At 44.5% G+C, this 27699-nt stretch overlaps 1 protein-coding gene across 5 annotated transcripts in view; it reads left to right on the top strand.

The window, feature by feature from the left end:
- The window catches only part of fam221a (family with sequence similarity 221 member A), a 136446-nt gene that overhangs the window by 53373 nt on the left and 55374 nt on the right, over positions 1-27699 (top strand). For all 5 annotated transcript variants that reach the window (XM_070880943.1, XM_070880942.1, XM_070880944.1 and 2 more), the window contains exon 3: positions 16438-16628. In XM_070880943.1, the coding sequence (XP_070737044.1) occupies positions 16438-16628 (191 nt within the window). The remainder of the gene's footprint in view (positions 1-16437; positions 16629-27699) is intronic.

Raw genomic sequence — 27699 nt, 5'->3', positions numbered from 1 at the left:
ACTCATCACCAGTATCAAAGAATTAAGTTATGAGGAAAGAGTGGAGAAATCTGGACTCTTTTTTAGCCTTGAAAGGAAGCACTGGAGAATAAACTTCCATAGAAATATTGAAGATAGTAAACCATATATAAATGATTTTTAGCCAGTATGTAGCAAGCCCCACAAGGGAGGGGGCGGTTCTGGACTTAGTTTTAGGGAATAATGCTGGGCAGATGCAAGGGATATCCATGGGAGAGCATTTTGGTGCTCGTGATCATAATTCAGTTAAATTTAGGGTAGTTATGGAAAAGGACAAACATAGACCAGGAATAAAAGTTCTCAATTTGGGGAAAGCCAATTTTACCAAGCTGAGATGTGATTTAGCCAAAGTGGACTGGAAACAGCTACTTGGCAGTAAATCAGTGCCAGAGCAGCGGGAGGCATTCAAGGAGGAGATCCTGAGGGTTCAGAGCAAGTATGTTCCCTTAAAGAAAAAGGGACTAACAAATCTAGAGCCCCCTGGATGTCAAGGGGCATTCAGGGTAGGATAAAGAAAAAAATGGAAGCTTATGACAGATACCGAGAGTTCAATACTGCAGAAAACCTGAAGGAGTATAGGAAGTGCAGAGGTGAAATTAAAAAGGAAATTAGGAAAGCAAAGAGAAAGCATGAAAACATTTTTGCAAGTAAAATCAAGGAAAACCCAAAGATGTTTTATAAATACATTAAGAGCAAGAGAATAACTAAAGAAAGAGTAGGGCCTATTAGAGACCATAAAGATAATCCTATGTGTGGAGGCGGAAGACATGGGTATGGTTCTTAATGAAAACTTTGCGTCTGTTTTCACAAAAGAGAGGGGCGATGCAGACACTGCAATCAGGGAGGATGAGTGTGAAACATTAAATGAATAACCATAGTGAGAGAGGAAGTATTAAGCGGTTTAGCAGCTTTGAAAGTGGATGTATTTCTAGGCCCAGATGAAATTTTTCCTAGGCTGTTAAGAGAAGCAAGAGAGGAAATAACAGAGGCTCTGACCATCATTTTCCAATCCTCTCTGGCTACGGGTGTGGTGCTGGAGGACTGCTAACGATGTACCTTTGTTTAAAAAGGGAGAAAGGGATAGACCAAGTAATTACAGGCCAGTCAGCCTAACCTCGGTGGTGGGAAAATTATTGGAGAAAATTCCGAGTGACAGGATAACTCTTTATTTAGAAAGACACGGATTAATCAAGGACAGTCAGCATGGATTTGTTAAGGGAAGGTCATGTCTGACTAACTTGATTGAATTTTTTGAGGAGGTAACAAGGAGGGTCGATGAGGGCAGGGCGTTTGATGTAGTATATATGGATTTTAGCAAGGCTTTTGATAAGGTCCCACATGGCAGACTGATCACAAAAGTAAAAGCCCATGGCAAAATAGCAAGTTGGATCCAAAATTGTCTTGGAGGCAGGAAACGAAGGGTAATGATTGATGGGTGTTTCCAGTGGGATTCCACAGAGCTCAATATTGGATCCCTTGCTTTTTATGGTATATATAAATGAATTAGACTTGAATGCAGGGGTATGATTAAGAAGTTTGCCGATGATACAAAAACTGGCTGTACGGTTGATAAAGAAGAAGAAAGCTGTTGACTGCAGGAAGATATCAATGAACTGGTCAGATGGGCAGAATAGTAGCAAATGGAATTCAATCCGGTGAAGGTTCTGAGGATGTAACGAGCAGGGTGGATAAGGGGGAACCAGTGGATGTGGAGTATTTGGATTTCCAGAAGGCATTCAATAAGGTGCCACATAAGAGATTACTGCATAAGATAAAAGCTCACGGGTTTGGAGGTAATCATAGGCAGTCCCTCGGAATCGAGGAAGACTTGCTTCCACTCTTAGAATGAGTCCTTAGGTGGCTGAACAGTCCAATATGAGAGCCACAGTCCCTGTCACAGGCGAGACAGACAGTCGTTGAGGGTAAGGGAGGGTGGGACAGGTTTGCTGTGCGTTCCTTCCGCTGCCTGCGCTTGTTTTCTGTATGCACTTGGCAGTGAGACTCGAGGCACTCAGCGCCCTCCAGGATGCATTTTCTCCACTCATGGCGGTCCTTGGCCAGGGACTCCCAGATGTCGGTGGGGATGCCGCACTTTATCAGGGAGGCTTTGAGGGTGTCCTTGTAACGTATCCTCTGTCCACCCTTGGCTTGTTTGCCATGAAGAAGTTCCGAGTAGAGCGCTTGCTTTGGGGCTCTCGTGTCTGGCATGTGGACAATTTGGCCTGCCCAGCGGAGCTGATCAAGTGTGGTCAGTGCTTCAATGCTGGGGATGTTGGCCTGGTCGAGGACGCTAATGTTGGTGCGTCTGTCCTTCCAGGGGATTTGTAGGATCTTGCGGAGGCATCATTGATGGTATTTCTCCAGCGACTTGAGGTGTCTACTGTACATGGTCCATGCCTTTAAGCCATACAAGAGGGCGGGTATTACTACAGCTTTGTAGACCATGAGCTTGATGGTAGATTTGAGGGCCTGGTCTTCGAACACTCGTTTCCTCAGGCGGCCGAAGGCTGCCCTGGCGCACTGGAGGCAGTGTTGAATCTCCTCATGAATGTCTGCTTTTGTTGATAAGAGGCTCCCGAGGTGTGGGAAATGGTCCACATTGTCGAGGGCCACACCATGGATCTTGACAGCTGGGGGGCAGTGCTGTGCGGTGAGGACAGGCTGGTGGAGGACATTTGTCTTACAGATGTTTAGCGTAAAGCTCATGCTTTCGTATGCCCCAGTAAATATGTCGACTATATTGTGGAGTTCAGCCTCTGAATGTGCGAAAACAGAGAGTCGGGATAAATGGGTCATTTTCCGGTTGGCAAACAGTGACTAGTGGGGTGCCACAGGGATCGGTGCTGGGACCTCAACTATTTACAATCTATATTAATGACTTGGATTAAGGAACCGAGTGTAATGTAGGCAAGTTTGCTGATGATACATAGGAGGGTGGGAAAGCAAATTGTGAGGAGCACACAAATAATCTGCAAAGGGATATAGACAGGCTAAGTGAGTGGGCAAATATTTGGCAGATGGAGTATAATGTGGGAAACTGTGAGGCTATCCACTTTGGCAGAAATAATAGAAAAGCAAATTATAATTTAAATGGAGAAAAATTGCAAAGTGCTGCAGTACAGAGAGACCTGGGGGGGGTCCTTGTGTATGAAACACAAAAAGTGAGTTTGCAGGTACAGCAAGTAATCAGGAAGGCAAATGGAATGTTGGCCTTTATTGCAAGGGGGATAGAGTATAAAAGCAGAGAAGTCCTGCTACAACTGTACAGGGTATTGGTAAGGCCACAACTGGAGTACTGCGTACAGTTTTGGTCTCCGTATTTAAGGAAGTATATACTTGCATTGGAGGCTGTTCAGAGAAGGTGCACTAGGTTGAAACACATAAGATAATGAGGGGGCTCAACAAGGTAGATGCAGAGAGGATATTTCCACTCTCCGGGGAAACTAAAACTAGGGTACTTAAGGCTAGAACCTCCACTTTTTTTGCATGCTTAACGCCCATTTAATGCCCATTTTACCGCTGAAATGACATAAAATGCCCATATATCGGCCTTTTTGGCACAAAATGGAAACTGATGGGCATTTTTAGGAAACTTATCGGCGAGCGTTACTTTCCCCATGTGCTTAACACCGGGAAAAAATATTACTGCCCGCCCACTTTTTTGGGGCGGAATCATCAGAATGGGCGAAATTAATGCCCATAATATCGGCCAGCATTACTTTCCGCACAGATTTCATGCCATGATTCAATATTAATGCCCGCCCACTTTTTTTTGTCGTAAAGAGCATATTTACCGAAACTAGCAGCCATGAGATTGCCGAGCGTCAATTTCACCATCTCGCACACACATCGGCCACAATATTGCTCACCACAAAAAGTGGAACTAACCGGAAATAATCACAGCGTTATGGATGCCATGTTTTAGATCACATGTCGCATCCTTTGGAAGGCTGCTGTGCTTCAACCTCAGAGTTCGGATGTACTCTGCAGGTCGTTGGAGTTGATGTGAACATCTCGAAAAACATCTTGACCACACTGTGACCGATTGGAATTGAATAGGTGCCTTTGTCGGGACATTCCTTGTTTGTGACCAATCGGTGGAAAACAGAGAGCTACTGCAATGGGGCCTGTCCTTTCTCACCCTCTCTTGGTGACCAATTACATGCTGCAGACTCGACATCACCAAAGGAATGCTCCACTGCATTATGCACCCAATGTAAGACGTGACAGACTGATGAGGAGGACCAGACGTTACACCCCCGGCAAGTACAAGGAGAAGCATTCTTACCTCGATTTGCCCGACACCACCTCCCTTTGGAGACTGCGCTTCAACAAAGAGGTTATTACTGAGCTATGCCAGCTGATGAGGGCAGATCTGCAGCTAGCCAGCACTATCAGTACTGCACTGTCTGTCGAGGTCAAAGTCACCACGGCACTGTCGTTCTGCGCCTCGGGTTCTTTTCAGGCCACAGCTGGAGACATTTGCGGACTTTCTCAGCATGCCACACATTGCTGCATTAGACAGGTCACTGAAGCTTTGTACACACGCAGGAGGGACTTGATCAGCTTCCCAATGACCAGGGAGGCACGGAGTGAGACGGCTCTAGGATTCTCCAGAATTGCAAACTTCCCCAAGGTGCAGGGAGCAATAGACTGTACGCACATCGCGATGCGGGCACGTTTTCAGGATGCAGAGGTTTTCAGGAACCGCAAGGGATTCCACTCCCTGAATGTCCAACTGTTGTCCTGCAAATTATACTGTCAGTGAATGCTCAATTTCCAGGCAGCATCCATGATGCTCACATCCTGCGTGAGAGCATTGTATCTGACTTGATTAACAATGAGCCACCAATGCTGGATGCTTCGTGACAAAGGATATGGCCTTGCCACCTGACTGATGACCCCCCCCCCCCCCTGCGTGACACCCACACCGAAGCTGAGAGGCAATACAACGAGAGCCACAGAGCAAATCGCAATATCGTGAAGAAAACCATTGGAGTGCTGAAGCAGCACTTTAAATGCCTGGACCACTCAGGAAGCGAGCTCCAATACCACCCTGAGCAGGTAGCTCAATTCGTGGTGGTGTGCTCCATGCTGCAAAACTTGGCTATCAGGAGGGGACAAGAATTGCCTGATGAGTCTGACAGTCCACCTCACTAGAAAGAGGAAGAGGAAGACGAGGAGTCGGACGCTAACATTGGCCCAGTCAATCAAGCTGATGCTGAAGCCATGCCCCGCCCCCCCTGTAGACCACATTAAAGGGCTCGTGGTGGTGTGATAGCTGCAAGAGCCTTACGTCAGGAACTCATCAATGATCGCTTTGCCTGAAAGAATGTTGGTGTTATTTACAAGGCTGACACACTGCTGGGTGTGCAAGTGCTCCATCAATGGTGGGCATCACCTTGGTGACAGTTAAAGTTTAAGTTGATTGAAGTTAAGTGTAATTATACCCTTTGATGTTAAGGAATCACCAGCGTGTAACGGTGCAGCTATCTGAGCCAATGCGCTACAAGGTTTTGTTAAGCAAAAAACATTTAAATCAAACATTAGTCTGAAATCATCAGTATTTCTGTACAAACCAACCCTCTCTTTCCCCCCCCCCCCCCCCCCACGCTTCTCCTCCCCACCCCTTTCCCTTCCCCTCCTGACTCCAAGCCGCCTGGCTGAGGAGCTCCTCAGGCGATGCTTCACTGGGAGGGCAGAGTGGGGGTTGTGACGGCCAAAACGCTGCTCGGACGGATACGGGAGAGGACGGTCCCAATGTGGGAACGTGCTCCGAGCCAGAAGCAAAATGTTGCTGCTGGCACTCGTATGGTTGGCAATGGCGGTGCGGCACCTTGGGGTGCAGTGCCGCGCTCCGGGAACACTGGGAGCCCTCTGCCACCTGTGTTCCTGGCTACTAGCTCCAGGGCCTCCTCCATCCCTTCCATGTTATATCTTATTTGTTGGACAAAAACTCGGTGCCAACTATGTTCTTGTGCTTAGTAGGTGTTTTGCTGCTGGTGAATCTCCGTCGTGCCTCCCACAACAGTCAGACAAGCGCACACCACAGCCACACACGCCTTCAATCCCTCTGAGCGCCCTCTCTCTCTGTCTCCTCTCTGCGCATGTCATGATGACCCTTGACCTCCTGAATTGCAGGAATCGAGCGTTTCCATGCCGTTGCTAAGGACGACCACACTTTATGGCAGAAGGGCAAAAAAAATTTAACACTACCGCCCATTTCATATCGTTCACGGTAATGCCCATTTTCAAAAATGGAGACTAGGTGCTTTGCGAATGGGCGAGACACCGGCGATCTGAAAACCCTTTTTTACCGCCCACATCAGAAATAACGCCCATATTTCGGTGATATGCACAAAAGTGGAGGTTCTAGCCCATAGTCTCAAAATAAGGGGCCGCCCATTTAAAACTGAGATGAGACGGAATTTCTTCTCTCAGAGGGTTGTAAATCTATGGAATTCTCTGCCCCAGAGAGCTGTGGAGGCTGGGTCATTGAATATATTTAAGGTGGAGATAGACAGATTTTTGAGCGATAAGGGAGTAAAGGGTTATGGGGAGCGGGCAGGGAAGTGGAGCATGATCAGAGCAGCCATGATTTTATTGAATGGCGGAGTAGGCTCGAGGGACCAAATGGCCTACTCCTGCTCCTATTTCTTATGTTCTTATAAGTGTGAGGTAATGCATTTGGGGAGGGCTAACAAGGCAAGGGAATACACATTGGGGCAGAAATCCCGGCTTCCCCGGGTCCGTACGGAGTTTCTACGGACTCGGGAAGGCATCGCAAAAGCCGGATTTCAATACAAGCTGGAGCTTGACAGATCCTCCGCATCTCGGGAGTGAGGACATTTACATGGGCAAGATTGCGGTATTTACCCATATCTTGCCCAGCAAATGTCCTCAAAACTCTTGCGCCTGATAAAAGCAGTCCATAGCCTACTTTTACAGGCGTAAGAGTTTTAAAACACACAAAAACATTGTAAAATAAAATTTTATAAACACATTTTATTGTTAAAAACCCTCCCCACTACGGTAAGTTTATTTTAAACCATAATTAAAAAAACTTTTTTAAAAAATCAGAAAAATACATATATTTAAATATATAAATAGCTTTAATTTAAATTAATAAAAACTTGCTTTTTTTCTGTCTTTTTTTATTGGTTATGTATGTTTTGGGGGCTGTTTCTCTTTCATAATAATGGGAACTCCAACTTACGGAGTTCCCATTATTATGAATGAGAATATACTATACCTGATTGGCTGCCCAGAGCCACATGACTCCAGCTCCAGGCCTGCGCACGTCCTGACGTGCACGCTCTGCGATGAGCAGTCAGGGGAGGCCTCTCGTGTGGGCGCAGCATCTTCAGGTAGGTGCGCTTTTTTTCCAGAATCCAGTCAAACGCTCGTGGGAAGGAAAAACCGGGATTTCTGGGCCGTTAAAAGGTATGACACTGAGAAGTGTAGAGGAACAAATGGATCTTGGAGTGCATGTCCAGCTCGGTAGATAAGGTGGTTAAGAAGGCATACGGAATACTTGCCTTTATTAGCTGAGGCGTAGAATACAAGAGCAGGGAGATTATGCTTGAACTGTATAAAACACTAGTTAGGCCACAGCTCGAGTACTGTGTGCAGTTCTGGTCACCACATTACAGGAAAGATGTGATTGCATGAGAGAGGGTACAGAGGGGATTTATAAGGATGTTGCCTCGACTGGAGAATTTTAGCAATGAGTAAAGACTGGATAGGCTGGATTTGTTTTCTTTGGAACAGAGGAGGCCGAGGGGAGACCTTATTGAGGTGTATAAAATTATGAGGGGCCAAGATAAAGTGGATAGGAAGGATCTATTTCCCTTAGTAGAAGGGTCAACAACCAGGGGGCATAGATTTAAAGTTTTTGGTCGGAGGTTTCGTGGGGATTTGAGGGGAATTTTTTTCACCCAGAGGGTTGTGGGTGTCTGGAACTCACTGCCTGAAAGGGTGGTAGAGGCAGAAACGTTCACCACATTTAAAAAAATAATTGGATATACACTTGAAGTGCCGTAACATAAGAACATAAGAGATAGGAGGAGCAGGAATAGGCTATTTTGCCCTTCGAGCCTGCTCCGCCATTTAATAAAATCATGGCTGATCTGATCATGGGCTCAGCTAAACTTCCCTGCCCGCTCTTCATAACTCTTTACTCCCTTATTGCTCCAATCATACCAACTAACAACACACAAGGATAGGCACTTGGGTCCTTTAGCTAATGTTCATGTGTAGTTAATGTTGATGTGTTGTCAAATAGTGAAATCTTCATTTTAGCACTTTGTTTTCTTGGACAGATTTGTGGGCACCTTTGGAAGTGGCTCAAACATCTGTCTATTTCCGCCTTAAACATATTCAATGACCCAGCTCTCGGGGCAGAGAATTCCAAAAATGTACAACCCTCTGAGAGAAGAAATTCCTCCTCATCTCAGTTTTATATGGGCGGCCCCTTATTCTGAGAATATGCCTCCTAGTTTTAGTTTCCCTATAAGTGGAAATATCCTCTCTGCATCTCCATTGTCGAGCCCCCTCATTATCTTATATGTTTCGATAAGATCACCTCTCATTCTTCTGAACTCCAATGAGTATAGGCCCAACCTACTCAACCTATCTTCATAAGTCAACCCCCTCATCTCCGGAATCAACCGAATGAACCTTCTCTGAACAGCCTCCAATGCAAGTATATCCTTCCTTAAATACGGAGATCATAACTATACGCAGTACTCCAGGTGTGGCCTCACCAATACCCTGTACAGTTGTGTAGCAGGACTTCTCTGCTTTTATACTCTAGCCCATTTGCAATAAAGGCCAACATATCATTTGCCATCCTGATTACTTGCTGTATCTGCATACTAACTTTTTGTGTTACATGCACAAGGACCCTCTGGTCCCTCTGCACAGCAGCACTTTGCAATTTTTCTCCATTTAAATTAAAATTTGCTTTTCTATTATTTCTGCCAAAGTGGATAACCTCACATTTTCCCACATTATAATCCATCTGCCAATTTTTTGCCCATTCACTTAGCCTGTCTATATCCCTTTGCAGATTTTTTGTGACCTCCTCACAATTTGCTTTCCCACCCATCTTTATATCATCAGCAAATTTGGCTACATTACACTCGGTCCCTTCATTTAAGTCATTAATATAGATTGTAAATAGTTGAGGCCCCAGCATCGATCCCTACGCCACCCCACTAGTTACTGTTTGCCAACTGGAAAATTATCAATTTATCTGTTTTCTGTTCGTTAGCCAATCCTCTATCCATGCTAATATATTACCCCCAACCCCATGAACTTTTATCTTGTGCAGTAACCTTTTATGTGGCACCTTATCGAATGCCTTCTGGAAATCCAAATACACCACATCCACTGGTTCCTCCTTATCCACCCTGCTCATTGCATCCAGCAAGTTTGTCAAACATGATTTCCCTTTCATAAAACCATGCTGACTCTGCTTGATTGAATTATGCTTTTCCAAATGTCCCACCACTGCTTTCTTAATAATGGACTCCAGCGGTTTCCCAACGACAAATGTTAGGCTAACTGGTCTCCAGTTTCCTGCTTTCTGTCTGCCTCCTTTTTCAAACATGGGCGTTACATTTGCAGTTTTCCAATCCGCTGGGACCTCTCCATTATCCAGGGAATTTTGGTAGATTACAATCAATGCATCCACTATCTCTGCAGCCATTTCTTTTAAAACCTAGGATGCAAGCCATTAGGTCCAGGGGACTTGTTCCCCTTTCCTCCCATTATTTTACCGAGTACTACTTTTTTAGTGATAGTGATTGTATTAGTTCCTCCCTCTCTCTCGCCCCTTGATTATCCACTGTTGGGATGTTTTTAGTGTCTTCTACCGTGAAGACCGATACAAAACATTTGTTCTAAGTCTCTGTCATTTCCCTAAAATCTGCAAGGCTACGGACCAAGAGCTGGAAAGTGGGATTAGGCTGGATAGCTCTTTGTCGGCCGGCGCAGGTACGATGGGCCATAATGGCCTTCTTCCGTGCTGTACATTTCTATGATTCTATAATATAGAAAAGGTAAATCTGACTACTATTTCAAGGAAGCCTTGACAGGACAAGATGACATATGCTCAAAGAAAGAAACAGCTGCATTTACATAGCAACGTGAATCCTTAAGATATTCCAAAATGCTTAACAACCAATGAATTACTTTTAAAGTGTAGTCAATCTTATATGGGCAAACTGGTGAAAGGATTGTTTAGGATAGTAAGGAAGTTCTCCTTTATGTAAAGAGTCATCAACACTTCTGGGTAAAGTAGTGGAGTTGTTTAAGCGACAGATGAATACCTTGGGGGAGGGGGAAAGAGAGAAGGGAAATTCTAGGTTAATGAACTAAGATGTGCCAAATAGCTTTCCTCAACTGTATATGATATAATGACAGTTCACATTACTGTTTTTTAGTCTGAGTATTGGTATGTTATTGCCTAAGAGAAAATTAAATGCAAATGAAACAATTGCAAATAAAAAAGATCAGCAAGCAAAGTTTGCATTGTTTTCCTAATACTGTTTCATTGTGTTTTTGTACATATATGTGTGTGTATGATTGATATATATAATATTTTATTTATTTATGGTTTTGGTGGCCGTTAGGCCAAGCCGTTTCCCTCCATAGTCTGTTTCTTGCCGTGCTTGTAGGTCTCCCACAATGCCTACAGCCACAATCTGTCCTACCTGTAATACCTATAGTTAAGAAGAGGAATAAAACATAACCAGGGGATTATAGACCAATCAGCTTAACATTGGTGGCAGGAAAAATAAGGAAATCCCTATTAAAGGAGAAAATAGAAGAACATCTATAAACCAAAAATATAATAATGAATCGTCAGCATGGATTTCAAAAAGGAAAGTCTTGCTTGACCAACCTGAATGAATTTTTTGAAGAGGTAGCAGAAATAGTGGACAACAGTAATGCATTAGATGCAATTCATCTAGATTTTCAAAAGGCTTTCGATAAGGTACCCCATAATAGACTGATGAACAAAGTCAGAGAATGCCAAGTCAGGGGACAAGTAGCAGAATGGATAGCTAGCTGGCTTTAAGACAGAAAGCCGAGAGGTGGGATAAAAGGTAGCTATTCACAGTGGCAGAAGGTGGTGGTGTTCCATAAGGATCAGTGCTGGGATCACTGTTGTTCACAATTCTTATTAACGATTTAGACTTTGGAATCAAAAACACAATTTCTAAATTTGCAGATGATACCAAATTAGGGGCGATATTCAATATTGAGGAGGACTGCCACAAATTACAGGAGGACATTAATAAACTTGCAGAATGGGAAAATAATTGGCAAATGAAGTTCAACACAAATAAATGTGAGATAGTACATTTTGGTAGGAAGAATAGGGAGGTCACTTATTACTTGGAAGGTGCGAAACTAGGTGGGGTAGAGGAACAAAAAGGATCTCGGAGTACACATACACAAATCGTTAAAAGTTGCGACACAGGTTAACAAGGCCATAAAAAAAGCAAACCAAGCACGAGGGTTTATTTATAGAGGTATAGAACCTGTATTGAACCTTGGTTAGACCACATTTGGAGTACTGCATACAGTTCTGGTCACCATATTATAAAAAGGATATGGAGGCACTGGAGAGAGTGCAGATACGATATACCAGGATACCAGAAATACGAGGGTATACATATCAGGAAAGGATGAACAGGCAGAGTCTCTTTTATTTTGATGATAAGAAGGCTGAGGGGTGACCTAATAGAGGTCTTTAAAATTATGAAAGGTTTTGATAGAGTGGATACACAGAGAATGTTTCCACTTGTGGGGAACAGCATAACTAGAGGCCATCAAAATACGATAGCCACCAAGAAATCCAAGAGGGAATTCGGAACAAACTTCTTTACCCAAGGAGTGGTGAGAATGTGGAACTCGCTACCACAAGGAGTGGTTGAAGTGAATGGTACAGATGCATTTAAAGGGAGGCTAGGCAAGCATATGAGGGAGAAGGGAATAGAGGGATGGAGTACAAAAGCAGGGAAGGTCCTGCTGCAACTGTACAGGGTATTGGTGAGGCCGCACCTGGAGTACTGCGTGCAGTTTTGGTCACCTTACTTAAGGAAGAATATACTAGCTTTGGAGGGGGTACAGAGACAATTCACTCGCTTGATTCCAGAGATGAGGGGGTTACCTTATGATGATAGATTGAGTAGACTGGGTCTTTACTCGTTGGAGTTCAGAAGGATGAGGGTTGATCTTATAGAAACATTTAAAATAATGAAAGGGATAGACAAGATAGAGGCAGAGAGTTTGTTTCCACTGGTCGGGGAGACTAGAACTAGGGGGCAAGCCTCAAAATACGGGGGAGCCAATTTAAAACTGAGTTGAGAAGGAATTTCTTCTCCCAGAGGGTTGTGAATCTGTGGAATTCTCTGCCCAAGGAAGCAGTTGAGGCTAGCTCATTGAATGTATTCAAATCACAGATCGATAGATTTTTAACCAATAAGGGAATTAAGGGTTATGGGGAGCGGGCGGGTAAGTGGAGCTGAGTCCACGGCCAGATCAGCCATGATCTTGTTGAATGGCGGAGCAGGCTCGAGGGGCTAGATGGCCTACTCCTGTTCCTAATTCTTATGTTCTTATCTTATGTTCTTATGTTCTTATGTTATGCAGATAGACTTAGATGAGGAAAAACGGGAGGAGGCTCAAGTGGAGCATTATCACCGGCATGGACTGGTTGGACTGATTGGCCTGATTCCACGCCATATATCCTATGTAATCCTCTGTAATACTCCCTACTTGCATACCTCTGCAATTCCTACTATCATCCTGGGTCTCCAAGTAGCATCAGTGGTCAGTCCCCCAACCTGGTCCTGGGCATTCCTGTTGCCCTGAGTATTTAAGTGCCTGTTTACCTGCAAACCTATCAGATGCCTTGGGGGTGTTGGGGAATCGGAGGACACATTGGGAAGAAGACGAATAGCTGGGCTGTCAAATAGTAGGCAGCAGGTCTCAGCCAAGTGGTAGATCTTTATCAAATATTATATTGTTCAGTGATCAGAGAATCATAGAGCACAGAAGGCCATTCGGCCCATCGTGTCTGTTCCGGCTCTTGGAAAGAGCTATCTAATTAGTCTCACTCCCCTGCTCTTTCATTTGGCTCTTGCAATTTTTTTTCTTTCCAAGTCGATAACTACTTCCCTTTTAAAAGTTACTATTTAATCTGCTTTCACCACCCTTTCAGGCAAAACATTTCAAATCATTAGAACTCGCTGGGTAAATAAAATTCTCCCACCACCCCCCCCCCCCCCCCCCAGCTCTTTTGCCAATGATCTTAAATCTGTGTCCTCTGATTACCAACCCTCCTGCCAGTGGAAACAACTTCTCCCTATCCACTTTATCGAAACCCCTCATAATTTTGAACACCTCTATTAAATCTCCCCTTAAACATCTTTGTTTTCAGGAGAACAATCTCAGCTTCTCTAGTCTCATCCCTACTACCATTCTTGTAAATCTCCTTTGTACTCTCCAAGATCTTGACATCCTTCTTAATGTGTGGTGCCCAGAATTAGACACAACACTCTACCTGAGGTTTAAGCAGTGCTTATATGTTCTCTAATATATATTTTCTCTAATACCTTTATATAATAAAATATATTTATGTGGATTCTTATTATATACAAGGGATTCTCCATTTTATTTGATATAGAGGTTGTCTAACATAATGATATATGGTTCTTGTATTATATATGGCTTATCTATAAATATTTCTAAAGGGTTTTCATACTATATATTCTTCGACAGATTGTCTAATGTATATGGATTTGCATTTCTCTAATAAATAATATGGGTGTTCTCTATTAAATAATATGGTTATAGTGGTTTCTATAATATTGATATGTCAGTTCTCTTAAAATATAATCATAGAGGATCTGTAAAATATAATAGTTGGGTTTTCCAATGTGCTATTTGGGGTTCGATGTATATAATGGGGAGACTTTAATAAAATTGCATATAGCAGTGTTTCATATAACAATAGAGGGTTCTCCCCTTCCTTACCTACTCACAGGCCACTTTGATGGCTCACTGGGCCTTTTCTGTACTAGTGCAGCTTGATTTAAAAATTGCACAGACAGTTCATCAATGACAAGCAGACCCGCTCCCTCCGCCACCTTTCCATTCTACAACTGCCACATCAGTGCCATTTATCCCCCATTTTAACCTGCTGTCTCTCGTCTATATACTATCTTCTCCCATGCTGCTGGCTCCTTGCCCAAGTTTCCTCTTTCTTCACAGATCCTTTTCCATCTTTCTGCTAGCAACCGACAGCTTCCCCAACTAACTCCATTTCTCCATTTCTATTTCTAACTCTACCCTACCAGGTTAGTAATATCCTGCTGTCTCTTTTCATCCTTCTCGATCATCTGCTCTGTCTTCTCACCTTTCGTTGACTCTTCATTGGCCACGAGGAAAGAAACGAACAGTAAGGAGATTTATTCAAAAGGATTTATTTAATATTAATCAATCTTTTTTCCACAGGATCAGTATGATTGCATTGTGATCTCTTAAGCGTGATTGCGGTGTGATTGAAATAAATTGGAACAGCCAGCGCTGACGCCCAACTATTGTATAACACTGATTATAATACGCTGACTACAATGTCCACTTAAAAGGCATTGACACAAACCAATAAGATGCTTCTTGGCCCATCTGAACATGTCAACATCAACTAAAGTATACAACAGGAGAAAAACAGAAACGCTCCATTCTTTTACTCATCTTTTAACATGTTTATTTGGGTTTTATTCCTAATACAGCAGCTACTGTACCACATGCTACAGTAATGAAGCAAACCAATATGTACATATACTTAATATTTTGATGCATTCATCAGTCCCAATTCTATAGACAATTTAAATCTTATGTGTATAGTTTGTGAAATCTTAATTGTTACAGATATTGTACACAAAATTACTATTGCATTCTACAAAATAAATACAAAAATAATCGGAATCTATTTACACATTTTTAAAGTCTTGCATATCATATGCATTCCTGTAAGTGTCACACTTTACTTCCTGTAGCACTTTCCCATCACTCTTTATTGGTAATACCCCTATTGTTATCTGACTTCTTGTGAGCAATGCTATCAGAGTTTGTCTAAAATATATGCTTGATTTCATGTGGTGTTGCACAGTGGAGTCCAAACTGTGTCATTTTAAGGTGAATTGGGGTTCTAGGGCAGGCTTTATTTGGACGCAGGCATAATTCTGTCCCCATTTGAAAGTCATACATTGTGTCCTTATTTTTATACTGTAATACCATTATAAATTCCGATGTTCACATTTGCATTGGATATTGCCTGTGTAAACTTATGCTGTAATGACATCCTCCCACCACTGGTGGTACTGCATGCACAGGAAGATGTAATTATAGTGTGGCAAGATTGCATAGGCAGTTTTGATTATAAATTCCTAAGTCTGTATTTATAATGGGATATATTTACAGAAAGTGTGCACAGAGGCAAGATTTTTAATATGTTAATAGATAGATTGATATGGATGTCTGCATATTTGCCCTGAATTTGCAGTTGGAGGCATACCAGAAGAATACCTCCGAACTGAAAAAAAAATCCAAACATTCCTGGTGTCTACAGAGCTTCAGTCTTTGAGTCCTGGGCCGACAGGTCTACGCCTGCGTAAATGCCCACAGATCCCAGGGGCAATTCCTATGATGCTTTTGGGGATTCCATTTACGTATGGAATCCCCATAAACATATTAGAAATCCTCAGATAAATAAGAATTCATACCACTTAAATAAAAATAAATGTTCCCATGTTCAAAATTAATTAAAAGACCCTTTAATTAAGCATTTAAAATAAAAAATAAATTTTTTGAAAAATAAATGTAAACATTTTAAAACAGGCCAAAATTTACCTAAACTAATTTTAAATGTATTTGTATGTTTTAATCATTTAAAAAATGTTATTTTAACAATTATTTTAATCCTTAGCCTGGTAAAAGAAGGCTTTGCATCTGCTTTTTCTAGGCATAAGGATTTTGTGGGCACTCACTGGAAAGTAGTTGGGAAAATAGCCCAACTCTGCACCAGCAAAAGTGTTTTTGCAGTGGATATGAAGGACCTGTCAATGCGAAACGTGACAGATTGCAAGTTCCGAGCATGCGGAAACGCGGAACTTGTGGGGCCATTCTGAGGACTCACGTTGGCGTACACACAGCAGCGTACGCCGTCATCGGCCCTGCAAAGTCCAGGCCAGAATGTATATTGGTAAAAGTGTAGATCTGAGCTGCTTTATCCAAAATTTGAAACCATGTAATTATGTATTGAAACTTTACATAATATATATACTTTATACATGTATATTGTACAACTTTATTGAAATGTGCCCCATTTTGTTCCTACAGATATAAACAGCACAAAACAGATTACAAAGAAATTCCAACAGAGCGTCCAATTTTGCTCCCCTGCAGAGCAAGAGGCTGCAGGTGTATCTCCTACAATTATGTGCCACTGAACGGAACTCAGCCAATTCGTTGCAGGTGCAAACATTTTGCAGATGATCACAATGAATTGGCACCATATAAATGCAAAAACTGTGAGTTTATTGTGTTGTAGCTCAATATTAACAGTAATCTTGTATCTGTGTAAAATTTTTTTTTCTAATTTCCCCTTTAAGATCAATACATTTCACTATCTTGCTTGTTATTAGAAACAATCTATCATTAGACTTCATAATCTTTCAGATTATGAAAAAAGTCTTAACTTCTACAATCATACTTTGTAACTGTAAACACCCCTCCCTAGTAACAACCAGTGAATCATTGGGCCGGAATTTGCTGTTAAAATAACAGTGAGGCTAATGGCGCACACCGTTATTTATGCATAAATGCCACAGCAACTTCAGGCGAGGGGCAGATGTGCGTTAAAACGTGAATATCCAAAAGTTCCTGTCCGAGTTGCACCGTTCCTCCGTTAGCTTCACAAAAACGAGATCTCGTCTGTCTCACCATTGAAATGCATTGAATGCCGTGAAGTTGCTGTATTTGCGCCGTATGTACAAACTAAACTCTCCACAGAAAGTTAAATCTTGTCATTTCAACTGTCGATACCATTTTAACAATGCGGTAAGTGTTCATTTTTTTATTCATTCATAGGATGTGGGCATCGCTGGCAAGGCCAGCATTTATTGTCCGTCTCTAATTGCTCTTGAGAAGATGGTGGTGAGCCACCCTCTTAAACTGCTGCAGTCCTTGTGGTGAAGGTACTTCCACAGTGATGTTAGGGAGGGAGCTCTAGGATTTTGACCCAGCGACGAAGAAGGAATGGAAATACATTTCCAAGTCAGGATGGTGTGTAACTTGGACGGAATCTGCAGGTGATGGTGTTCCCATGCATTTGCTACCCTTGTCCTTCTAGGTGGTAGAGGTCGTGGGTTTGGGAGGTGCTGTCAAAGAAGTCTTGGTGAGTTGCTGCAGTGCCTCTTGTGGATGGTACACACTACAGCCATGGTGTGGCGGTGTTGGAGGGAGTGAATGTTTAAGGTGGTGGATGGGTTGTCAATCAAACGGGCTGCTTTGTCCTGGATGTTGTCGAGCTTCTTGAGTGGCATTGGAGCTGCACTCATCTAGGCAAGTGGAAACCATTCCATCACATAGAAACATAGGGCTCAAGTTTCGGCCTGAGTTGCTCCTATTTTTTTGGAGCAACTAGTTTAGAATGGAGCATCTTAGAAATTGCAATTCTCGGCATTTAGTTTTCTCCAGTTCTAGTCAGTTAGAATAGTTTAATTTTAGAACAGATTTTTTTCTCAAAAGGGGGTGTGTCCAGCCACTTACGCCTGTTTTGCAAGTTTAGGCAGCGAAAATTTACTCCAAACTAACTTAGAATGGAGTAAGTGTAGATTTTTGTACGCTCAGAAAAACCTTGCCTACACAAAAACCAGGCATAGGGGACGAAAGATAGGGGGGGGGTGGAGGGAAGTTTACAAACATTAAACACTTCACTTTTACAAATAAAGAGCCATCATCAATAATAAATGATAAATAAATCAATAATTCAATAAATCAATCAAAAAATTTAAAAAATAAAATATAAAAAAATAAAAAATCAATCAATAAATAAAAAAATATTTCTACTCACCTGCAGCACCGGGAGCCCCCCCAGCAGCTTACTGGGATGCCCCGCCGCCGCCGCCGCCCCCCCGCCCCACCCCCCCCAGTGTCTCTCTCTCTGTCTCTGTCAGTGTCTCTGAGTTTCTGGCAGCGAGGGGTGGGGGGAGGGGAGGGACGGAGGGAGAGGAGGGGGGAGGGAGAGAGGGAAAGGAGGGGGGAGGGAGGGAAGGAGAGGGGGAGGGAGGAGGAGGGGAGAGGAGGGAGACGGGGAGAGGGAGGGAGGCAGGAAGAGGAGGGGGAGGAAGGGAGAGAGAGGAGGGACGGAGGGAGAGAGTGGAGGGAGAGAGAGGGGATGGAGAGGCTGAACGGGCCAGGCCACCATCGCCGCCGCCGCCGACATTTTGGCCGGGGCCCGTCCCCAGCGAGATGCCGGGCGGGCCCTGACGACGATGGGAGGCGGGAGGGGAAGAAGGTGGGGGGGGGGGGCGGAGAGAAGGGTGGGTGAAGAGAAGAGGGGGGGGCGGGAGAGAAGGGGGGGGAAGGAGGGGGAGGAAAGGCTGAACGGGAGGAAGGGAGGGGAGGCAGCTGAACGGGAGGGAGGTCTGAGTCCCGATCTTCGCCCTGTGAGCGCATTCGGCCAGGGCTAGGGTCGGTACCCTCCCATGCAGCCTCGGGGGCCTGGAGCTACTGCACATGCATGCACACTCTAGTGCGCATGTGCAGAGGTCCCGGCACTGTTTTCAGTGGAGACCTGAGGAGACCTTCGGCACCCTTTTTCTTCCAGAAAGTCGGTGCATCTTATCGAGATGCGCCGTTTTTCCAGAGGGCGGAAACTTGGGCCTAATGAAACATAGAAAATAGGTGCAGGAGTAGACCATTCTGCTCTTCGAGCCTGCACCACCATTCAATAAGATCATGGCTGATCATTCACCTCAGTATCCCTTTCCTGCTTTATCTCCATACCCCTTGATCCCTTTAGCCATAAGGGTCATATCTAACTCCCTCTTGAATATTTCCAATGAACTGGCATCAACAACTCTCTGTGGCAGGGAATTCCACAGGTTAACAACTCTCTGAGTGAAGAAGTTTCTCCTCATCTCACTCCTAAATGACCTACCCCTTATCCTAAGACTATGTCCCCTGGTTCCGGACTTCCCCATCAGGAACATTCTTCCCGCATCGAACCTGTCCAGCCCAGTCAGAATCTTATACGTTTCTATGAGATCCCCTCTCATCCTTCTAAACTCCAGTGAATAAAGGCCCAGTTGATCCAGTCTCTCATGATAGTCCAGCCATTCCTGGGATCAGTGTGGTGAACCTTCGCTGCACTCCCTCAATAGCAACATCCTTCCTCAGATTAGGAGACCAAAACTGAACACAATATTCCAGGTGAGGCCTCACCAAGGCCCTGTACAACTGCAGTAAGACCTCCCTGCTCCTATACTCAAATCCCCTTGCTATGAAGGCCAACATACCATTTGCCTTCTTCACCGCCTGCTGTACCTGCATGCCAACTTTCAATGACTGATGAACCATGATACCCAGGTCTCGTTGCACCTCCCCCTTTCCTCATCTGCCACCATTCAGATAATATTCTGCCTTTGTGTTTTTGCCCCCAAAGTGGATAACCTCACATTTATCCACATTGTACTGCATCTGCCATGCATTTGCCCACCCACCTAATCTGTTCAAATCACCCTGCAGCCTCTTAGCGTCCTCCTCACAGCTCACACTGCCACCCAGTTTAGTGTCATCTGCAAACTTGGAGATACTACACGCAATCCCTTCATCTAAATCATTAATGTATATAGTAAAGAGCTGGGGTCCCAGCACTGAGCCCTGCGGCACCCCACAAGTTACTGCCTGCCATTCTGAAAAGGACCCGTTTATCCCGACTCTCTGCTTCCTGTCTGCCAACCAGTTCTCTATCCACGTCAGTACATTACCCCCAATACCATGTGCTTTGATTTTGCACACCAATCTCTTGTGTGGGACCTTGTCAAAAGCCTTTTGAAAGTCCAAATACACCAAATCCACTGGTTCTCCCTTGTCCACTCTACTAGTTACATCCTCAAAAAAATTCCTGAAGATTTGTCAAGCATGATTTACCTTTCATAAATCCATGCTGACTTGGACCGATCCTGTCACTGCTTTCCAAATGTGCTGCTATTTCATCCTTAATAATTGATTCCAACATTTTCCCCACTACTGATGTCAGGCTTACTGGTCTATAATTACCTGTTTTCTCTCTCCCTCCCTTTTTAAAAAGTGGTGTTACATTAGCTGCCCTCCAGTCCATAGGAACTGATCCAGAGTTGATAGACTGATGAAAAATGATCACCAATGCATTCACTATTTCTAGGGCCACTTCTGTAAGTACTCTGGGATGCAGACCGTCAGGCCCTGGGGATTTATTGGCCTTCAATCCCATCAATTTCCCTAATACAATTTCTCGCCTAATAAGGATATCCTTCAGTTCCACCTTCTCACTAGACCCTCGGTCCCCAAGTACTTCCGGAAGGTTATTTGTGTCTTCCTTCGTGAAGACAGAACCAAAGTATTTGTTCAGTTGGTCTGCCATCTCTTTGTTCCCCATTATAAATTCACCTGAATCCGACTGCAAGGGACCTACGTTTGTCTTCACTAATCTGTTTCTTTTCACATATCTATAGAAGCTTTTGCAGTCAGTTTTTATGTTCCTGGCAAGCTTTTTCTCGTACTCTATTTTCCCCCTCTTAATTAAACACTTTGTCCTCCTCTGCTGAATTCTAAATTTCTCCCAGTCCTCAGGGTTGCTGCTTTTTCTGGCCAATTTATATGCCTCTTCCTTGGAATTTTACACTATCCTTAATTTCCCTTGTTAGCCACAGTTGAGCCACCTTCCCCGTTTTATTTTTACGCCAGATAGGATGTACAATTGCTGAAGTTCATCCATGTGATCTTTCAATGTTTGCCATTGCCTATCCACCGTCAACCCTTTAAATATCATTTGCCAGTCTATTCTAGCCAACTCACGCCTCAAACCATCGAAGTTACCTTTCCTTAAGTTCAGGACCCAAGTTACTGAATTAACTGTGTCACTCTCCATCTTAATAAAGAATTCTATCATATTATGGTCACTCTTCCCCAAGGGGCCTCGCACAACAAGATTGCTAATTAGTCCTTTCTCAGTCCTTTCACATCACCCAGTCTAGGATGGCCAGTTCCCTAGTTCGTTCCTCGACATATTGGTCTCAAAAACCACCCCTTATACACTCCAGGAAATCCTCCTCCACTGCATTGCTACCAGTTTGGTTAGCCCAATCAATATGTAGATTAAAGTCGCCCATGAGAACTGCTGCATCTTTATTGCACGCATCCCTTATTTCTTGTTTGATGCTGTCCCCAACCTCACTACTACTGTTTGGTAGTCTGTACACAACTCCCACTAGCGTTTTCTGCCCTTTGGTATTCCGTAGCTCCACCCATACCGATTCCACATCATCCAAGCTAATGTCCTTCCTTACTATTGCATTAATTTCCTCTTTAACCAGCAGTGCCACCCCGCCTTCTTTTCCTTTCTGTCTATCCTTCCTAAATGTTGAATACCCCTGGATATTGAGTTCCCAGCCTTGGTCACCCTGGAGCCATGTCTCCGTGATGCCAATTATATCATAACCGTGCACTGCTACCTGCGCAGTTAATTCGTCCACCTTATTCCGAATACTCCTCGCATTGAGGCACAGAGCCTTCAGGCTTATCTTTCGAACACACTTTGCCCCTTTAGAATTTTGCTATAATGTGGCCCTTTTTGCTTTTTGCCTTAGGTTTCTCTGCCCTCCCCTTTTACTATTCTCCTTTCTGTCTTTCGCTTCTGCCCCCATTCTACTTCCCTCTGTCTCCCTGCATAGGTTCCCATTCCCCTGCCACATTAGTTTAACTCCTCCTGAACAGCATTAGCAAGCACTCCCCCCTCAGACATTGGTTCCGGCCCTGCCGCAGGTGCAGACCATCTGATTTGTACTGGTCCCACCTTCCCCAGAACCGGTTCCAATGTCCCAGGAATTTGAATCCCTCCCTTCTGCACCACTCCTCAAGCCATGTATTCATCTGAGCTATCCTGCGATTCCTACTCTGACTAGCACGTGGCACTGGTAGCAATCCTGAGATTACTACTTTTGAGGTCCTACTTTTTAATTTAGCTCCTAGCTCCCTAAATTAGTCTCGTAGGATCTCATCCCGTTTTTTACCTATATCGTTGGTACCTATATGCACCACACAACTGGCTGTTCACCCTCCCTTTTCAAAATGTCCTGTACCCGCTCTGAGACATCCTTGACCCTTGCACCAGGGAGGCAACATCCCATCCTGGAGTCTCGGTTACGGCCACAGAAACATCTTTCTATTCCCCTTACAATAGAATCCCCTACCACTATAGCTCTCCCACTCTTTTTCCTGCCCTCCTGTGCAGCAGAGCCACCCACGGTGCCATGAACTTGGCTGCTGCTGCTCTCCTCTGATGAGTCATCCCTGTCAACAGTTCCCAAAGCGGTGTATCTGTTTTGCAGGCAGATGACCGCAGGGGACCCCTGCACGACCTTCCTTGCACTGCTCTTCCTGTTGGTCACCCATTCCCTATCTAGTCTGTACCCTTTACCTGCGGTAAGACCAACTCACTAAACGTGCTATTCACGCCCTCCTCAGATTTGTGGATACTCCAGAGTGAATCCACCCGCAGCTCCAGTGCCGCAATGCGGTCTGTCAGGAGCTGCAGGCGGATGCACTTCTCGCACACGTAGTCGTCAGGGACACTGGAAGCGTCCCTGACTTCCCACATATTACAGGAGGAGCATAACACGTGTCCGAGCTCTCCTGCCATGACTTAACCCTTAGATTAACGTAATTTGGCAACAACAATGCTAAGTGGTTACTTACTGATAAAGAAAAGAAAAACTACTCACCAATCACCAGCCGATCATTTACCCCCTTGGCTGTGATGTCACTTTTCGATTTCTTTCTACTTCTTTTTTGCCTCTCTGCTGCAGCTGCACCGCTGGGCCTTTTATAGGCCTCATCAACGCTGCTCCTCGACGCTGCTGCCGCTGGGCCTTTTATAGGCCTCACCAACGCTGCTCCCCGACTGCCTCCTTGACGCTGCTGCCGCTGGGCCTTTTATAGGCCTCACCAATGTTAGCCGCAAGGGCCACATCTAACTCTCTTTTGAATATATCTAACGAACTGGCCTCAACAACTTTCTGTGATAGAGAATTCCACAGGTTCACAATTCTCTGAGTGAAGAAGTTTCTCCTCATCTCGGTTCTAAATGGCTTACCCCATATCCTTAGACTGTGACCCCTGGTTCTGGACTTTCCCAACAACGGGAACATTTGTCCTGCATCTAACCTGTCCAATCCTGTCAGAATGTTATATGTTTCTATGAGATCCCCTCTCATTCTTCTAAATTCCAGTGAATATAAGCCTTGTCGATCCAGTCTTTCTTCATATGTCAGTCCTGCCATCCCGGGAATCAGTCTGCTGAACCGTCGCTGCACTCCTTCAGTAGCAAGAATGTCCTTCCTCAGATTCAGAGACCAAAACTGTACATAATATTCAAGGTGTGGCCTCACCAAAGCCCTGTACAACTGCAATAAGACCTCCCTGCTCCTATACTCAAATCCTCTCGCTATGAAGGCCAACATGTCATTTGTCATCTTTACCGTCTGCTGTACCTGCATGCCAACTTTCAATGACTGATGTATCGTGACACCCAGGTCTCATTGCACCTCCCCTTTTCCTAATCTGTCACCATTCAGATAATATTCTGCCTTCCTGTTTTTGCCACCAAAGTGGATAATCTTACATTTATCTACGTTATACTGCATCTGCCATGCATTTGCCCATTCACCAAACCTGTCCAAGTCACCCTGCAGCCTCTTAGCATCCTTCTCATAGCTCATACTGCCACCCAGCTTAGTGTCATCTGCAAACTTGGAGATATTACATTCAATTCCTTCGTCTAAATCATTAATGTATATTGTAAATTGCTGGGGTCCCAGCACTGAACCTTGCGGTACCCCACTAGTCACTGCCTGCCATTCTGAAAAGGACCCGTTTATTCCTACTCTTGGCTTTCTGTCTGCCAACCAGTTCTCTATCTCACTCCTGACTTGTGCCTTGTAGATGGTGGAAAGTCAGGAGGTGAGACACTCGCTGCAGAATACCCAGCCGCCGACCCGCTCTTGTTGCCACAATATTTATGTGGCTGGTCCAGTTAAATTTCTGGTCAATGGTGACCCCCAGGATGTCGACTGTGGGGTATTCGGCAATGGTAATGCTGTTGAATGTAAAGGGGCGGTGGTTAGACACTCGTTTGTTGGTGATAATCATTGCCTGCCACTTGTGTGGCACAAATGTCACTTGCCACTTAGCCCAAGGTTTTACTTCTTGCGGACTGCTTCATTTTCTGAGGAGTTGTGAATGAATCTGAACACTGTGCAATCATCAGCGAACATCCCCACTTCAAATTGTATGATGAAGAGAAGGTCATTGATGGAGCAGCTAAAGATGATTGGGCCGAGGACACTTCCCTGAGGATCTCCTGCAGCAATGTCCTGGGGCTGAGATGATTGAACTCCAACAGTTACAACCATCTTCCTTTGAGCTAGATATGACTCCAGCCAGTGAAGAGTTCCCCCTGATTCCCATTGACTGCAATTTTACTAGGGTTCCTTGATGACACATTTGGTCAAATGCTGCCTTGATGTGAAGGATAATCCCTCTCACCTCACCTCTGGAATTCAGCTCTTTTGCCCATGTTTGGACCAAGGCTGTAATGAGGTCTGGAGCTGAATGGTCCTGGCGGAACCCAAACTGAGCATCGGTGAACAAGTTATTGGTGAGTAAGTGCCGCTTGATAGCACTGTCAATTATACTTTCCATCACTTTGCTGATGATTGTGAGTGGACTGGTACTGAAAATTAACTATTACAAGTGTGGAGTCTCATTCCTTCAGGTAATAATTGTTGTTGGAGATTTTAAAAATGTTAAATTTTTAATTTGTTTTTAGAACTTTCCCTTTCTGTCTCTTTTCTCTCTCTCTCAATCCAATCTTTCCTTTCCTCTCTTTATTTCTCTTTCTGTCCCTGATTTGACATTGAATTTACCTACTCTAATTTACACTTCCTGCTCAGTCTCAATCTGCCAATCTGATTGGTTAAGGAGATGCACAGTCTCTTGCCCTGTTCACGCAGGTCCCAGATGCCCTGTTTTCCTCGGTGTGACGTTATCAGCTCACACTTTCAGCAACTTGCCACGCAAACATTTTATAAACCTTAACATACAAGGCCAAGTCTAACTAACGCAGATGCCGTTAGATGCACTGCTACAGCAAAATCTGTTCCAATGTTGCACCTTTTCTTTTGCTTTTATATCCTTCCTATGGCCCCAAGTTTCGGCCCGCGCCGAAAACGGCGCACCTCCGAGCTGGATGCCTTTTCTTCGCGCCTAAAAGTGCGCTAGAAAAAAACTTTGATATTCTCTGGCTCCTTGGAGCTCGATCTCAACTTGGCGCGGCGCGCTCTTCACAACGGGGGGCGGAGCCAAACACTCGCGCCGATTCTGTAAGTAGTGGGGGGCAGGTCCAATTTAAATGCGCCAACGTGGTGCCGGCACCCCTGCGCGTTGGAGCATGTGCGCACGCGCAGTGTCAAACAAACATTGGCACTCGGCCATTTTTAAAAGAACTCGGCTGCCGTTGAGCCACTGACGCTGCCCCTTAAGCGTGGCCGAATGGCCTCAACCCCCTTGAAAAGCTGCGTGCCTCCAGTGTTGATCCTTCGGCTGCCGGCCAGCCACTGACGCCGCTCCTATCCCATGGCCGAATGGCCTCAACCCCCTTGAAAAGCTGCGTGCCTCCGGTGTTGATCCTTCGGCTGCCGGCCAGCCACTGACGCCGCTCCTATCCCATGGCCAAATGGCCTCAACCCCCTTGAAAAGCTGCGTGCCTCCGGTGTTGATCCTTCGGCTGCCGGCCAGTCACTGACGCCACTTCTATCCCATGGCCGAATGGTCTCAACCCCCTTGAAAAGCTGCGTGCCTCCGGTGTTGATCCTTCGGCTGCCGGCCAGCCACTAAGAGAATGAAGGTCTGCCTGCAGCACAGCAGCTCAGCTCGAAGGCTGCTTGCTGCCGCTGTTGAGGCTGCCGTCGAGACACTGACGCCACACCCCTGTCTGTCTCCAACATGAAAGGCCTGCCTGAAGCACTTTCACACAGGTAGGAACATGGTTTATTTAATCTTTTCTTTGCTTATAAATTTTTATTCAGGTTGGATTTATTTGTATAATATTTGTATAAGTATAACTAATTTGTATAATTTAATGACTTCCCTTCCCCCCCCCTCCCTCCCCCCTCACCTTGTTCCCTACGCCTAATTTGTAACCTACGCCTGATTTTCTAAAGTGTAGACAAGGTTTTTTCGAGCGTACAGAAATCTTCACTTACTACATTCTGAGTTAGTTTGGAGTAAGTTTTCACTGCCGAAACTTTGAAAACAGGCGTAAGTGGCCGGACACGCCCCCTTTTGAAAAAAAAATTCTGTTCCAAAGTGAAACTGTTCTAACTGACTAGAACTGGAGCAAACTAAATGCCGAGAATTTGAATTTCTAAGATACTCCGTTCTACACCAGTTGCTCCAAAAAATCAGGAGCAACTGAGGCCGATACTTGTGCCCTATATTGGGGTGCCCAAAACAGAGTACTCTTAAATAAGGCTTTAGACAACTTCAGCATTACTTCCTTGATTTTTGCATTCTATTGGGATAATTTTAGTTTCCATTACACTTGGAAACAGGTGTCGGCGGATGTAATAATACATAAAAATAGACAGAGATCAGTCCTGATGGACCTGCTGCACTAACTCTGAACACCGCAGAAACATGTAAAATATTAAAAAGTTAGCCACAAGCGTACGTCAAGTTGGGGCCTTCAGTGGTGAAACCATGCAGTGAGAAAGAAAGTATTAAGGAGTTCAGCATCTTTGAAAGTTGATAAACCACCCAGGCTCGGATGAAATGTATCCCAGACTGTTAAGAGAAGCAAAGGGGAAATAGCGGAGGCTTTGATCATTATTTTCCAGTCCTCTCTGGATACTGATGTGGTGCTGGAGCACTAGAGAACTGCTAATGTTGTATCATTGTTTAAAAAGGGAGAAAGGGATAGACCAAGTAATTACAGGTCACGTAACCTCGGTGTGGGCAAATTATTGGAAAAAATTCTGCGTGACAGTATTAATCATCAATTAGAAAGGCACAGATTAATCAAGGACAGTCAGCATGGATTTGTTGAGGGAACAACTTGACTGGATTGAATTTTTTGAGGAGGTAACAAGAAGGGTCAAAGAGGGGTAGAGCGTTTGATGTATTTTAGCAAGGCTTTTGACAAGGTCCCACATGGCAGACTAGTCAGAAAAGTAAAAGCCCATGGGAACGAAGGGAAGGTGGCAAGTTGGATCCAAAATTGGCCCAGTGGCAGGAAAAAAAGCGTAACGGTTGACGGGTATTTTTTTGATTGGAAGGCTG

This window comes from Pristiophorus japonicus, chromosome 5 (assembly GCF_044704955.1).
Source record: "Pristiophorus japonicus isolate sPriJap1 chromosome 5, sPriJap1.hap1, whole genome shotgun sequence".
Taxonomy (NCBI): Eukaryota; Metazoa; Chordata; class Chondrichthyes; family Pristiophoridae; genus Pristiophorus; species Pristiophorus japonicus.
This window is presented reverse-complemented; position numbering and strand designations above follow the sequence as displayed.